The 16,270-nt window shown below is 39.5% G+C and overlaps 1 protein-coding gene across 8 annotated transcripts in view; it reads right to left on the reverse strand.

The window, feature by feature from the left end:
• The window catches only part of LOC125462205 (probable mitochondrial glutathione transporter SLC25A40), a 65,060-nt gene that overhangs the window by 22,369 nt on the left and 26,421 nt on the right, over nucleotides 1-16,270 (reverse strand). For all 8 annotated transcript variants that reach the window (XM_048551943.2, XM_048551999.2, XM_048551936.2 and 5 more), the window contains exons 6-7: nucleotides 5,139-5,263; nucleotides 1,369-1,542 (exon numbers count right to left, since the gene is read on the reverse strand). In XM_048551943.2, the coding sequence (XP_048407900.1) occupies nucleotides 1,369-1,542; nucleotides 5,139-5,263 (299 nt within the window). The remainder of the gene's footprint in view (nucleotides 1-1,368; nucleotides 1,543-5,138; nucleotides 5,264-16,270) is intronic.

Consider the following 16,270-nt stretch of genomic DNA (forward strand, 5'->3'; position numbering starts at 1 on the left):
GATTCTCCAGCATCAGCAGTTCCTACTATCTCAAACAAAATGGATAGTCTTGGTTTTTCATATGTTATGACAACATTATACTTATAAACAGTACTCCCAAAGATGAGAAGTTTTGGGAAACGTCAAACTTCAGTTGCAGAAATTTTATACTCTCTGACCATGCCTTCCCTCAACAACTAGCTTCACTAACTGCCTTTTTCTTGCTAGCTAAAAGGCATTATATCATTTCCTCCATAGTTTTACCTCTAACTTATCTCATTCCAGGGAGTGGGGCTAAATCAATAAAGTGCAAGAAGGCATGGTGAGAATCAGTATCATACAACATAGACACAGAAATATAAGAAATTGATTCAAGAAACACATTTTCTAGGCTTTAAAGGAATGAAGGGGTATGGGGAAAAACTTAAGACTATGGCACTGAGATAAAGGATTAGCTATGATTATACTGAATGGCAGGACCGACCCAAAGGGCTGAATGGCCAAATTTGGTTTCTTGTTTCTATGTTAATCATACAGTACCAGAAGAGTTCCTTCAGCCCAAGAAGCCTGCACCAACAAAAACTACAACAAATCTACACTGCTTCCACTTTCCACCACCTGCCCCATAGCCTTGAATGTTACGACATTTCAAGTGGTCATCCAGTACTTGTTAAAGGTTGCGAGGTTACCCACCTAAACTACACTTCCAGATTCCCACAACACCCTGGGTGAAAAATACTTTTCTGAATTCCCCTCTAGACCTCCTGTCTTTCACCTTAAAATTGTGTGCTCTTATTAGTGGCCTATCAAACATGGGGAACAACTGCCTTCCATCCACCCTGTCAATGCCCCTCAATCTGGTACCCCCTCAATATTCTCTAAAGCAAACAACCTGATCTTATCCAGCCTCTCTTCTTAGCTAAAAGGGAAAAAGAAGTGACCACTCTTGCATTGGCCAGCCTGCGGCTAATAATTTGTACACGGAGCCAGCAAGCCTATGCTATCAAATGAGGGTGCACCGACTGGGATGAGAAGAGACAAAACCTCTAAAGGAAGCCAACATCTTTTAAAGGTAAAGTCCATTCAGGCAAAGATTATAGAACAAGCAAAAGGAAGAAAATAGCATAGGGAGCAGACACCAAAGTTCTTCAATGAGGTTCTGAAGGTTTGGAACAGGCAAAAGAGAGAATAGACTGTTGTGTAAGTCAATAACTGGAGCACAAAGAACATCACTGCAACATAAGGAAAAAGATTTAAAGATTTAATTAAACTTAGTTCAGGTGAGAAAACTGCTGTATTACGTTCAAGGCAAATTTTCAATCAACTACTTTATAAGAGATTTTACCAGAAGCAGTAATTCTTGGCGCACGTAGCTTTCATTGGACTAACCTGAGAATGGCACATCTCTGAGCACAGTGGGTCCCCAGCCCCTCCAGAGAGAAAGCCATCCATCTTGTGCTATTGCAATCCGAACAACACTACCTAGTTCTCTATATGTCAGCTTACGAGACTGGCTCTTCGTTCTGATTAGTTCCAAGGGACTTATGACAGTGACTGCACCCACTGAAACACAAGTAAACACAAAGATTAGGAGAACACATTCTAAATGTTATATAAAATCAAGAGTATTAAGAAGTAAAGTTGTCATCATCCCAGAGGACCATACGACAGCTGTCTTATTAGAGACACACAACTGGTGTGGCACCTCTGAAACCATTGATTATAAAACAATTACTATTGTTTTACTGAGTCCACCCTAGTTTGTTGTTAATTGGAGTTAAACCATACCCTATTATTTTCCAAACAAACTGTCAGGTATTGGGCAACATCCCTATATAAGCATACAGAATTGATTTAAGTATATATGCACATTTGTTCAGCTGTATCAACCAATGTTAAAGCCAAAGAAATAAATGTGCAAATAAATGCGATAGAATGCAACCATAAAATATTGTGTCTAATAAGAATGTAGCACGTTAGAAACAACACTATTAAAAAATGCTATACCCTACCTAAGTAGATATAGATCAAAAACCTGTTTTTACAGCAAAATTGAAGTGAAATTTTAAATGGTTCAATACGTCAGTTTATAACACTACTTTATGTCAGCTGAAATAAAGACTTTGTCAATGCAATAAGATGCTTTGGTTATGACAAATAACCTTCAGTCGGTCATGGTTAAACGATTCAGAAACATTTCTTTTTGAGATAGTCCCCAATTGAAACAAAAATCAAGTCCAGGTTGGTTGGGTTAATCGAATTCCCTGGCTGTTACATGAGGCTTCGGTTGAAGCATTCCCCCACTTTACTTGCTAAAGAAATGGATTGAAAAAGATCGAAAAAAGGTCAGAAATCACATTACACCAGGTTATGGTCCAACAGGGTTGTTTGAAAACACAAGCTTTTGGAGTCATACTCCTTCAAGTATTAGTGAAAGAGGTAGTATCAGACACAGAATTTTATAAGTAAAAGATCAAAGGGTCACACAACTGTTCAGGATGTAGTAAACAAAGCTAAGATGCTCTTTAATCAGTTAGAAGATTTTAATCAATTAGTGTGTATATGTAAATTCCCAGATTCCTTTCAAGTCCTTGTCCTGTGAAAATAAAGGTTTTATCAGTGTAAAGAGGAGGTGACATTTTAGGTCAGACAATGCAGGTTAGGTGTGAGGCCTTGTGTTTTTTGAAGAAAATAGGATGTTTCCACAAATACAAATTTACCCCATAGATTTACATGAGTGCATGTATGTGTGTAAAGAAACATGCACAAGGTGAGATGATCAAGTTTCAGTCAGTCAATGGCACAGAGAGAGAATGTAAAAAGAGTGCGACTGCAGTCCAGGTAAACAGAGGAGCTGGGTGATTTTAGCCAGAGCTGTCCATACTGTATACTGACATATAATTGAATAGTCAGAAAAATGCAACTCTGGGGAAGCACAGACATAGAGACCGTTGTGAATTGAGGTGGTTCTGCAGAGCATGCCATTTTGGTAATCATATTCCACGAACTCGTATAGAGTGAAGATACTTTCAGAGGTGACTCAAATTACCCAGAAGTTAGACAAAATTTTAAACACATCAAAATCTACTGGATAATTATCCAGAGAAGTACAGTGCAACTGTCCAAAGTGGCCAGTGCTAACATAGAGTTGAAGGCTTTCATGGAGGTTCCTTGGGAACATCATAAGTTGTTAATTTCCAAAGTAATTTCTACAAAGCTCCTTGTTGCAGAATTTCCCTAACGTGCATTTTATTTGTCTACGTGGTCCCTGATGACTTCGCAACTAGGAAATTTGTCTAATCATCTGAGATTCAGCACTATAATTAAAATTTAAAGTATTAAGTTTACATAATGATCAAACTTTGCCAATGTTGCCATCCTCTGGACTTTTCATAGTCTGATGCCCAATTAGCTAAATCCATCTAAATCCTCGAATCTCCAACTCAAACATCAATTATTTGGAGAATTGCTGTGCATACAACGTACTGAACATTGCCCACGAGAATATGAAAACATATAGGATAAGCCAAGAATGCCATAATTCCAAGAAATCATCCTTTTGTCAATTAATTAACTGAACAGCATTTAAATTGGGTGACATACACAAAATGCTGATTTATTTAATTAAAAACAGCAATGGAAAGCATTAAATAAGTTAATTGTTAATTATTAAGCAAATACCCTTACCAAGCTGTGTTATATCTTATGATAAGATGTAGAATACAACTATTCAATCCAGAAATTCTGTTCCGCCAGAGAGATCATGGCTGATCTGATAATCCACAACTCCACTTTTCTGCCTTACCCCATAATTCTTGATTAAATATGTCTGTCTCAGCCTTGAATATACTTCACAGTCCTCTGCAGCAAACAATTTCAAAATACAACTACTCAAAAATCTTCTCATCTCCGTCTTAAATTGCTGCGATCATGTCCTCTCCTCTCATTCTTCAAAACTTCAACGAGAACAACTCAACCTCTCCTCATATGAAAATCTTTCACAGCCTGAATCAACTGTCTTTCAACTGCCTCCCATGCTAGTTTATCTTTCTTTATGCAAGGGAAGCAAAACTATTCACGGTATTCCAGCTGTGTCTGTCTTGTGACTTGCACAATTTTGGCAAACCTCCCTTTTTAAAATACTTTTATATTTTTTTAAAAATAAAGACATATTCCCATCTGCCTTCCCTATTGCTGGTTGAGCTTATGTGATAGCTTTTTGTGATTCATACACAAGGAGCCATAAATCCCTGTGTACAGGAGCTTTCTGCAATTTTTCCCCATAAAAATAACATTCAGCTCTTTTATCCATTCTGCCAAAGTGCATAATGTCACATTTTTTCACATTACATTTCCTCTTAAATTTTTTCCCCCACTCACTTAACCAGTCTATATTCCTCTGTCGACTTAGTATCATCCTCTCTACTTGCCTTTGCAACTACTTGTGTTACCTGCAAACATGGAATACTGAAATCAATGCTCAAATCAGACCAAAGCAGGTAAGGAAGAGAAATTTTCTTCCCTATAGGGCTTAGTGAACCAGATGAGCTTTTAATGACAATCGACAATGGTTACGTAGTCAAAATTACAGAAAGTTTTGATACCAGATTTTTGTTACTGAATTTTAAATTCACCACCTGACATGGTGAGATTGAAAGACGCTGGGCTTAAAAAGTTAATTCCGTTCTTCTTTCCACAGATGCTTTCACATCTCATGAGTTCCTCCAGCTCTTTAATTTCATACCTCCGTATAATTAACAGCCTATTTCCACAGTCTCTCTCATTCTGCTCAATTTCTGGAATAACAAAACCTGACTCCAAATTCAGATATCATTCAAAAATTTGTTATAAATGACATATTAACTGAACATCTGAGTAGAATTCTACTTCACGACTTTCTTGTTGAGTAAAACGTAATACAAAGCATGTACTTCTGGACAAGGAAATGTCTGGCACACGGATGTTTCAGCTATCCGTTAAGCACTCAATCAAATATCAGACTTGGAATGAAAATGTATAACGTTACTCCATCCAGCTGATTTACTGGGTAACGTGGAATACTGAAATCAATGCTCAAATCAGACCTATGGCATAATATGCAGAATAATGATAAAGACCAAAAAAAAGTTTAATAGAACTCAGTCAATAAAAAAACATACCTCTGGCTGAAGCTCCAGCTAACAATGGAATATAAGCGCCATCATATCCTAGCTTGTATTTCAAAAAAGCCCGTAACTGATCGTAACAAGTGAAGTAAATAACTGTTGCAGGTACTGCCATTATTCTGCAAGATAATATGTTGTGAAAAATAATTAGTCAGGCTGAAATTAAGTGTGTGAACATAATATCACAGAATCAAAGGATCATTATGGTGCAGGAGGCAGCCACGTGGCCCATCATACTCATTTGAAGATCCTGTGCAGGTATCATTACCTCGTGTCAATCTCATGCTTCCCCCACACCCTCGCACAAAATTTCTATCCAAATAATTATCCAATGCCTTCTTGAATTCTTCAATCAAACCCTTTTCTATTATATCTGAGCTGTGCTTTCCATATCCTAACTAGTCACTGCGTGAAAAAAACCTTTTCTCACATCACCCTTGCTATGTTTGCACATCACTTCAAATTTATGCTTTCTCGTTGTTGTTTCATTGATGACCTGGAACAGCCTCTTTGTATTTTATCCAGCCCGCTCATGATTTCAAAAACCTCTACCAAATCTCCTCTGGCCTTTTTCTCTCAATGGTGAACAGTTTCAACTTTGTCAAACTATTCTAGTAATTGAAGCTTCTCATTCCAGGAACAATTTGCGTAAATTGCTTCCCCACACTGAACAAAGCATTCACATCTTTCGTACAGTGCGATGCCCATAATTGTACATGATATTCCAGATGAGGTCTAACAAGTGTCTTATACAAGTTCAACATCACCTCCTGGCTTTTGTACTGTATGCCTCTATTAATAAAGCCAAGGACATGGATTGCACCTGAACCGGAGGGGCACCTATATCCTTGCAGTGAGGTTTGCCTGTGTCACACCAGAGCCTGTTAGCTCTTTATAAAACTTCAGCAGATTGGTTTAGCACTATTTCCACTTAAGAAATCCATGCTGATTCTTCCTAATTGTTGCAAAGTTGGGCACAGTGTTCATGAACTGGAAGGCAGGCAGTTAGAATTTGTTGGTAAATATAATAGTATGGAAAAGCACTGTTTTGTCCCTTTAAAAGATGGTGTTTCTTTTTCAGGGCTCAGAATTAATTTGGATGTCTGACTAGCAGTTTGAACTGCAGGTGCACACAGAGTGCCCGAATGGAAACATTTTGTATCGAACAGCCAAGCCGCATTTTTACCAAGACAGCAAGTCTTTTCAAATTTAGCCAATCAATTTTATCAAAGTCCTTAGATGCTAAAAGCTTATCAAATTTAAATCTGATGGCACTTACAACCTGAAACCAATTATAAGAATTTGATCCATCATTGGGAATATAGAAAGATCTTTTGAAGATTGGGGAGAGCCAATTGCTAGGAGACAATACATGTTTTTGCTCTCAGAGAAAGTACCATCTAGTTTCTAGCTAAAAGTCCTCACTGAAGCAATTACAGAGAGGAAAAAAAGAGTCCCTGACAGCAGCATCAACAGCAGGAAGACATGTGTGACAAGATCAACAGAACAAAGGCTGGAGAAACACTGGAGGTTGTTCTAGAAGAGGCTGTGTCAATATAGAGAGATTAAGTTTTAATTTACTGTTAATGGCTTTATGTAAGTGGGACATGTGTTTATTTGAACAGCATTCCAGTAGAATTTAGTTCAGTTAGGGAGTAGTTAGTAGCCTAAGGGGGAATTGTTCAGTTCGTTTGTAATTCTGCTAATTTGTTCATTGTTAGGGTTGAATAAATAAATTGTTACTTGATACTTGTAGAGACCAAGAATCTTTGTTTTTTTTAAACCGCTCTTAACAGATTACGAAGTGAGCTTCTCTGGGAGTTTCGGGGGGTAATTTTTAGAAGGGAACCTTTACTCCCATCATAACAGATTGGGGCTGTGTTTTGGTTAAATTATCAGAGGGGTTCAGCCAATCCCCCTCCATAACCTTGTGGGCTGAAGGGCCTGTTCTGTGCTGTACTGTTCTATGTTCTATAACCCGAATCAACCCACCTTTTCCCTGTAAATACTAATTCTACGCCAAATAATTGTTTCTAGATGTATTACCAAGGCCGAAGTTAAACAGATGGGCCAGTAAATGCTTGGTTTACCCTTATGACCTTTCTTAAGTAGGCTGTAATGTTTCTAATTCTCCAGTGTTCCAACATGTCCCCGAGTCCAGCAACCGCATAATTTCTACCTTCAACTTTCTCAAAGTCCTTGGATGCATCTCATCCTGAGCTAGTGCCTTGAAAACTAAGTACCAAGTCTATCCAAGACCTCTTTCATGTTAATTTTAAACCCTTCAGGTGACAAGAACCTCTCCTCATAAATGTATCAAATATCACCATTCATTTTTCTTCAACTGTGATATGGTTAGCCTTTAACTTTTGTTAAAATACTAAACAATATTTTAAAAATGTTTAAATATATGGTATAACATTTCCAAGCAGTGACTAGTCACAAATTTGACTGATTGTATTTCAGAATAAATGACAATAAATCAGTGAAAAGCTTTGTTTACAAGTAGTGCAGGCAGATCACAGCGAGCAAAGGATGTACAGATCAAAAAGACTTAGAGGCAGACAGGTTACATTGGAGGCTAGGGTCTATTCAACAGTCTGATAACAGCCAGAAAGAAGCTGTTCCTGAGCCTGCTTATGTGCGTGTTGAAGCTTCGGTATCTTCTGCCTGATGGAAGAGATTGTAGGGGGTTACTTCATGGGTGCGATGGGTCTTTGATGATGTTGGCCACCTTTCCACGCCAGTGAGCATGCAAATAGAGTCCACGGACGGAAGAAGGGTCTGAATAAGGGTCCCAACCCAACCCAAAACATCAAGCTTTCCAGCTCCTCTGATGCTTCATCCAGCTTCACACAGTGTTATCTCAGATTCTACAGCATCAGCAGTTCCTACTATCTCCATGGCTGGAAGACTGGCTTCTGTGATGGTCTAGGCTGTACACACTACTTTCTGTAGTTTATGGTCCTGGGCAGAGCAATTGCCATACCAGGCCGTTATGCGCCCAGATACTATATTTCAATGGTGCATCTGTAGAAATTGGTGAGGGTCATACAGACATGTCAAATTTCTTGAGCCACCTGAAGAGGAGGTGTTGTTGTGCTTTCCTGACGGTTGCATTTGCATGGGAAGTCCAGGACAGGTTGTCAGTTATCGTCACTCCAAGGAATTTGATGCTCTTCACTCTCTCAACCTCCATTCTGTTGATTTAAACGGGGGTGTGTTCTCCTCTTTTCTTTCGGAAATCGATGATTAGTTCTTCAGTTTTGCCAATGCCGAGAGACAGATTGCTTTCATTGCACCACATCACCAAACCCTCTATGTTATGACTCATTGTTGTTAATATCTGTGCCACTATGGTGGTGTCATCAGCAAACTTGTAGATGACATTCGGGCGGAACTTGGCAACACAGCAGTAGGAGTACAGGGAGTACAGTAGGGGAATGAGGACATATCCTTTGGGGGCTCCAGTTGAGTGTTATTGTGGAAGAGGTCCAGTTGTCTATTTTCACTGATTGCGGCCTATGGTTCAGAAAGCTGCAGATCCAGTTGCAAAGAGCAGATCTGAGACTAAGTTCACGCAGTTTTGAGATCAGTCTGGAGGGGTTAAGGGTGTTGAAGGCAGAGCTGTAGTCAAGCGTCTGACCTGGGTGTCTTTGTTGTCCAGATGTTACAGGGATGAGTGCAGGGCTAAGGATATGGCATCCTCTGTCAACCTGTTATGTTGGTAGGCAACTCTAACGGATTGAGACAGGTTGGGAGACTGGAGTTAATGTGGGCCACGACCAGCCTCTTGAAGCACTTCATGATTATTGAAGTTTGAGCTATTGGGCGGTAGTCATTAACGCACACTGCACGTTTTCTTGGGTCCAGGGACGATGGTGGTCTTCTTGAAGCAGGTGAGGACTTCAGCTTGTTGGAGCGAAGAAGTTGAAGGTGTCAGTGAATACCTCCACGAGTTGGTCAACACAGGGTCGGAGTGTTCGGCTAGTGACACCGTCTGTGCCCATTGCTTTCCTTGGGTTGACTCCCAAGAAGAATAAGCTGACTTCTGAAGTGGTGACAGACGAAACAGGTATTTCTGGGGCTGTTGGTGCAGGCATCACCATGCCAGTGGTTTTCTGTTCGAAATGAGCACTGAAAGTATTGAATGGGTCAGGAAGGGATGTGTCATTGTCTGCTTTCTTACACTGTTTTATTTTGTATCCTGCAATGTCGTTTTAGGACTTGCAATAGATGGCGGGAGTCTGTTTGGTAGGTCTGGGCCTCTAACTTGGTTATTGGTAGGGATTGATCCTTATAGTATTGACACACTCTAATCTGACGGAACTACCTGTTTATGGAAATATTAATAGCAGTCACCAAGTAGGAAAAAAAATTAAAAGCTAGCAACATGCATCACAAGCAGAAAAGTTCCAAAGCAAAAAGAATAAAAATGATTTGTGGACTCCAGCCCTAAAGATTGGTGACTGGTAAAATGTGCCTTTAACTTTAACCAAGTTAAATGGCAGCAGCAAAGATGTGTGAAAGATGAGTTATTTTTCCCTTAATTCAAATCATTCTGACAGATTTATGAGCTATGATGACAGAACGTCTGCACAGAAGTAATTTTTAATTAAGAGCTTAGATTCAAAACAGTGAATTATAAATCATGAAAAACACTTATACCTGACAGTTTCATTTACTGAACTTCAGTTTAATGCAACTGGAAGTTATTGCAGATAAGTAATAGTAACAACATTTTTGTTTTCTGCTGATAAACAAATTGCTAGGGTTTTCAAAAGTGGAACCTATATACTTGTTGAAAATTAATTAGAAAGAATGATGCAGTCAGTCTTGCGCCCCTCACCTACTGCTGTTCTTCAATAAGAAGTGCCTGTAATACGTACTGCAGAATTCACAGTTGGAAACTGTCTTTACCCTTAGGAATTATCGAACTGCATGATACAAGTTGACCAGTGGAACTTGCTGGTTAGCATATTGCCTTATACCAACAAAAGAAACCTCAGTACGCATTATACCAACAACAAAAGAAACCTCAGTACGCATTACTAAATTTGGGCATAAGGTGTGTTACTTTGGGTTAAACACTCTAGAGGGTAACCGTTAGTTAAGTCTCGTGCAATGTGGTAAATTTTGGCTATAAAAATACACATTTATACTTAAAGGAGTAAGTCAGTAAATAAAAAAAAATTACTTAGAGTTTGTTACACAACTTCAAATGATATAGAGAGCAATGTGACTATTAAAAGTTCATTCTTGGTAAAACGCATCCAAAACAGAACAATCACGTTGGGACATTGTTGTCTAATGTTTCTTGTTAACCACAAAGTACTAATTGTGGCATTGTTGAACAGTGGTTAGTCAGTATGTAGATAAGCTGGAAATGTAAAACTTCAAGGTAAATCCATTAATTTTTAGGATTCATTTTCAGTTTGAATGACATTTTTTAAAATTTTACCTTCACTATTTTTGTAAACAGTTCAGTCTGAATCTAAGGCAGGAATGTGGGGTTGAGGTTAAAATCAGATAAATCATGATCAATGGAAAGGCAGAGCTAGCTCAAATGGTCAAGTGGCCTACTCCTGCTTGTAAACACAAAATCAGATTAAAAGGAAGTAGATTTTGACTTATTAAATGCCTTATCTACTAACCATATCTCTAAGACAGAATGAGATTTGCTTGAAGTCACTTAACATTCGTGCTTAATTGCTTGTATATCCATAGGTATAGGTTAACATATTTGTGATTTATTTACATTAGTTGGTATTGTTGATCAGAGGATACAGTATTGGTTGTGCATTTTATCCATAATCTAAAAGAAATACGTATCATTTGTTCAGAATGGAATAGAACTACTGGGCCTAAAGAAAGTAAGAGATGGACATAATTTGTCTCAGCGTGCGTGATTCTAGTTACAGATGTTGGGTGAAACCATTTGACTTTTACCTGGAACCAATGAGAAAAGTTAACTTGGATCATTTCCTAATAAGGGATAAGAACTGACAAAATTAGGGATAAGAGTTGGCAACTCCAGACTTCGTGAAGACAATTTCACCTATGCTTGTGTGATCCTAACAGGGACATCAGAAATCTTTGCTGACACAGCTCAACACTACAGATTTATAATCCTAAACCCCCTCTTCCCTCATCTCCAACAAATGAGAAGAACTCAGATTTCTTTGCCACTTAAGATCGGAACAATCCGATCCCTCCTTTCTGCTAGGCTGCTTGGTCAAACCTCCTTTAAATGTCCCTTCTGGCCTTTTGCAACGTTCTCTCTCGTTGCTCCTCATGTGCTTTGTGAATTCATCTCGTCCATGAAACCTATCTGCTGTTACCTCAATCCCTGTTCCCACTACTTACTACCTAAAATCCATTCCTGTCCACTATTTAGCCAACATTGTAACAGCATACTCGCTTCAGGTGTCGTCTCTCTTCTCAAAATCTGCTATCACCGTTCACTTTCTGCTGTTGGCTCGCTGGATGGTATTATTCTCAGTGGTTCCATTCGCCTGAGCAGCAGGCCGAGATTAGACCAGTTAGTTTGCAGCCTTGATGTTGAATTTGATTGAGGTAAGTTCCTGACCTCATGTTTATCACCCCTCTCAGATTATTTCTTTCCATCTCTGTAACATCAGACAACTTTGTCCCTATTTCAACTGATCTGCTGCTGAACCCCTCATCCACGCCTTCACTTCGTCTTGATTTAACTATTCCAATGAATTCTCACTGACCTCCCAAATCTATCCTTCCATAAACCTGAGGTCATTAAAATCTTTATCATGGTCATGCCTTCAATTGACTGGGCGCCAAGCTCTGAAATTCCCTCTTTCTACACCTCTCTTTCATCCTTTAAGGCACATCTTCAACCTACCATTTGACCAAACATTTGATCACCTGACATCTCCTTACATGGATCACTGCTATTCTTTGTTTTATAATTCTCCTGCAAAAGTAAATAACTACATATTATTCCACATTATGTCAGATCTTTGCCCAGTCTACCTTCTGTACCATACTTATGTCCTCTTCACAACTTCCTATCTTTGTCTAATCAGCGCATTTGGTAGCTTTACTTTCTGACACTTCAGCCAAGTAGAAATCATTTATAAATAAAAATTGTCGTGATCCCATCACCAATCCCTGTGGCACACCACTCATTGCCTCTTGTCAAACTGATTATGGCACATTTATATGTAAAATCATCTTCCTGTTCACGCCAATCTTTTATTAATGTCAGTATGATACACCCTATACAATGATATTTAAATTTCTGCAACAATCTTTGTTGTGGCACCTCATCAAATGTTGTCTGAAAATCAAGAGTGGTACAACCACTGGCTCCCCTTTGTCCACCAACGGGTGCTGTTTCCCTTAAAGAACTCCAACAGGTTAAACATTTTCCTTTCCACTAAACCATGCTGACTCTGTCTGATTACACTGAACCTATCCAAGTGCCCTGCTATAATTTGTTTAATAACAGGTTCTAATATTTTCCCCAGTTACTGGCATTAAGCTAATTGTACTCTAGTTTCCTGGTTTCTTTCTTCCTCCTTTTTGAAGAAGGGAGTTACACAAGTTATCTTTAATCTAGGACTTTCCCTGCAATAAGCAGGTTATTAGAATTCAATCCAACTATGCATCAATTATGTCAGTGGCCACTTTCTTTTAAGATTAAGTCCATCTGGATCCAGCATTTGTCACCCCACAGCTCCAACAATTTACTCTATCACTTCTTTGATGATTATGATTTTCCTGAGTTGCCCCCCAACCTCTTCCACTTCCTGATTATTACCACTCTTTAGATGTTATTTGTATACTTAAAGTGAACACTGATGTAAAACACCTATTCAATTTACATCATTTCCTTATTTTCCATCATTAATTCTCCAGCTTCATTTTCAAATGCTCACATATCAACTCTTTCATTTCTTAAAGAAACTTTAGCTTTCGCCAGTACTAATTTCTCCATCAATTTTTGGTCATTCTTTGCTTTTTATAATTTGTTTAGTCCTCTAGAGGGTGGGAATACTATTGAAGACATAGCAGAATAAAGGAACATTTGAGAATACTGGGAGTATCTAGGATTTAGCAGCAGTTAGAAGGCAAACACCACATGCTGAGGAGCTCTGGGATGAGGCTATAATACTTTAGTCACAAAGTATTGAAATCCACAGGGGCCAGCACAATAGCTGTGACTGAAGCAACTATGTGGAAAATAATCATAGTTGCAAAGGAACAATGTTCATTGTTTCACAAACATCAACAGATGTTACCTTTCTATAGGAGTATCAGAATGGGAAATTGCATTTAACTGTATTACTGAACAATGTGTGGGGAAAGCTACCTAATTTTGAAAAGAAATTGATGGATTTCCAAAGGAACTGAATTTAAAAATTCTGTACCTGTTGAATAATGAACTGCACCAATCCTTGCACAAGTACATGATATTTCTTTAAGTTTGATACTACCTTTAATGTTTCTAGGTAACCATGGATGGTAGTTTTCATACATTTTTCATAGAACCCCTACACTGTGGAAACAGGGCCCATTGGCCCAACATGTCCACATCGAACCTCAGGGCATCCCACCCAGACCCATCCCCCATAACCCACCTAATCTACACATCCCTGAACACTATGGGCAATTTAGCACAGCCAATTCATCGGACTCAGATGGTCACCTGCTGCTTGAAGCTGCCCGTTTGAACAATGCGCCCGAGGTCAGCAGGTAGGTGGTACACAGGCACTGTGCCATTTACAAATGTACGAGTTAGGAGAAGGGAGCATAGGCTGTTGGGCCCCTCAAGCCTGCTCCACCATTCAGTATGATCTGAATTTGGCCACCACTGTCCTGTGTATTCCCTTTGCTGTTGCTTCACTTTTTGGTCAAGTAGTTATTCACTTCTGCCTTAAAGCTATTTGAATGACCCAGCTTCAGCTGCTGTCTGGGGAAGTCAATTCCACAGATTTATGATCCAGTGGGGGAGGATATTTTCCAATTCAATCTTAAATGAGCGCCATTCTTTCAGCATCAAGATCTTAACTGATGACTTAACTGTGCACAATTCTCCGACTATTCTGTTCCACAAGCCGCCACAAAATGTATAGAATCCCAGTGAGACCACCAACACGGCCAATCTGCCTTACCCAGAACAAAAACAATTCACACCAGTGAAAACAAAACCTGTCTTCAGTGTAACACACTTAACTGCGACAGGAGAAAAAGTACTTCTAATTTGGAGTTTAATGCGGACAAGTGTGAGGTGATGCACTTTGGTAGGAGTAACCGGAAGGCAAAGTACTGGGCTAATGGTAAGATTCTTGGTAGTGTAGATGAGCAGAGAGATCTCGGTGTCCATGTATACAGATCCTTGAAAGTTGCCACCCAGGTTGACAGGGCTGTTAAGAAGGCATACAGTGTTTTAGCTTCTATTAATAGAGGGATCGAGTTCCGGAACCAAGAGGTTATGCTGCAGCTGTACAAAACTCTGGTGTGGCCGCACTTGGAGTATTGCGTACAGTTCTGGTCACCGCATTATAAGAAGGATGTGGAAGCTTTGGAAAGGGTGCAGAGGAGATTTACTAGGATGTTGCCTGGAATGGAGGGAAGGTCTTACGAGGAAAGGCTGAGGGACTTGAGGCTGTTTTCATTAGAGAGAAGAAGGTTGAGAGGTGACTTAATTGAAACATATAAAATAATCAGAGGGTTAGATAGGGTGGATAGGGAGAGCCTTTTTCCTAGGATGGTGACGGCGAGCACGAGGGGGCATAGCTTTAAATTGAGGGGTGAAAGATATAGGACAGATGTCAGAGGTAGTTTCTTTACTCAGAGAGTAGTAAGGGAATGGAACGCTTTGCCTGCAACGGTCGTAGATTCGCCAACTTTAAGTACATTTAAGTCATCATTGGATAAGCATATGGACGTACATGGAATAGTGTAGGTTAGATGGGCTTGAGATCGGTATGACAAGTTGGCACAACATCGAAGGCCGAAGGGCCTGTACTGTGCTGTAACGTTCTATGTTTTAATTCACATAGCCTGCACATCTTTTGACCGTGGGAGGAAACTGGAGCACCCGGAGGAAACCCAAACAGACACGGGGAGAATGTGCAAACTCCACACAGGCAGTCGCCTGAGGATGGAATCGAACCCAGGTCCCTGGCGCTGTGAGGCAGCAATGCTAACCACTGAGCCACCATGCCGCCCTTTGGAATGCATCTATTCTGTGTATTCTGAAACAGATCTGCCACTGCATCTAGACTGACCTACTTCAACCTAATTTGCCATTTTACTATCGCCAACTCTGCTTTCATACCTTCATAACTGCCCTTCTTTAAACTGTTGATAAGGACTCGGATCCAGTCCTCTCTTCCTGAAACTGAATATAAAATTTAATTATTTAAATGGTCTTTGCCATCAATTAGCACCTTTGCGATGAGATTAATTATATTTCATTGCACAACACCATGTCCAATGAGCTTGCTTTCCAGTTGGCTCCAAAACATGTTGTTCTAAGAAACTTTACCAAAAACATTCTATAAACTCCTCATCTAGGCTAACATTGCCTACCTGACATTTCCAGTCCATACGCGGATTAAATCGCTTATGAATATTGTCATGCATTTCTGACCAGTTACCACTTTCTATCCTTTTATTGTCCATCCTACCACGTGTTTACTGTTAGGGGTCATGTGCACCACTCCCACCAACTTCTTGCCTTTATCATTCCCCATTTCTGACCAGTTTCTAAATCCCTGTTTCCCAAATCATCCCTCTCTTTAATTTCTCTAATTCCTTCTTTAACAAGCATAGCCACCCTTCTAAGATTTCCTCAATGTTCTGTCCCCCTCAAGATTCAGGTCCCAATCCATGTCATTCACAGCAGCCTCTTTAATGGCTATATTGTTTCAAAGCTACACACATTCGGATATAGAGTCTTCAGTTTCATCCTCTTATTGAATTCTAGTCTTACCTGTTGATTTACTCTCTGCTGAAATACATATGTCGCTACTACAAGCTGTTGCTGATGTTTAGGCTTATAGCGGAAGGTAAATGGGCTAGTGCTTGGGAGAACTATTGGAAAGCTGGAGGAATCTGAGATTACTGGAAGTGTGTAAAAT

This window comes from Stegostoma tigrinum, chromosome 2, assembly GCF_030684315.1.
Source record: "Stegostoma tigrinum isolate sSteTig4 chromosome 2, sSteTig4.hap1, whole genome shotgun sequence".
In the NCBI taxonomy this organism is placed as follows: Eukaryota; Metazoa; Chordata; class Chondrichthyes; order Orectolobiformes; family Stegostomatidae; genus Stegostoma; species Stegostoma tigrinum.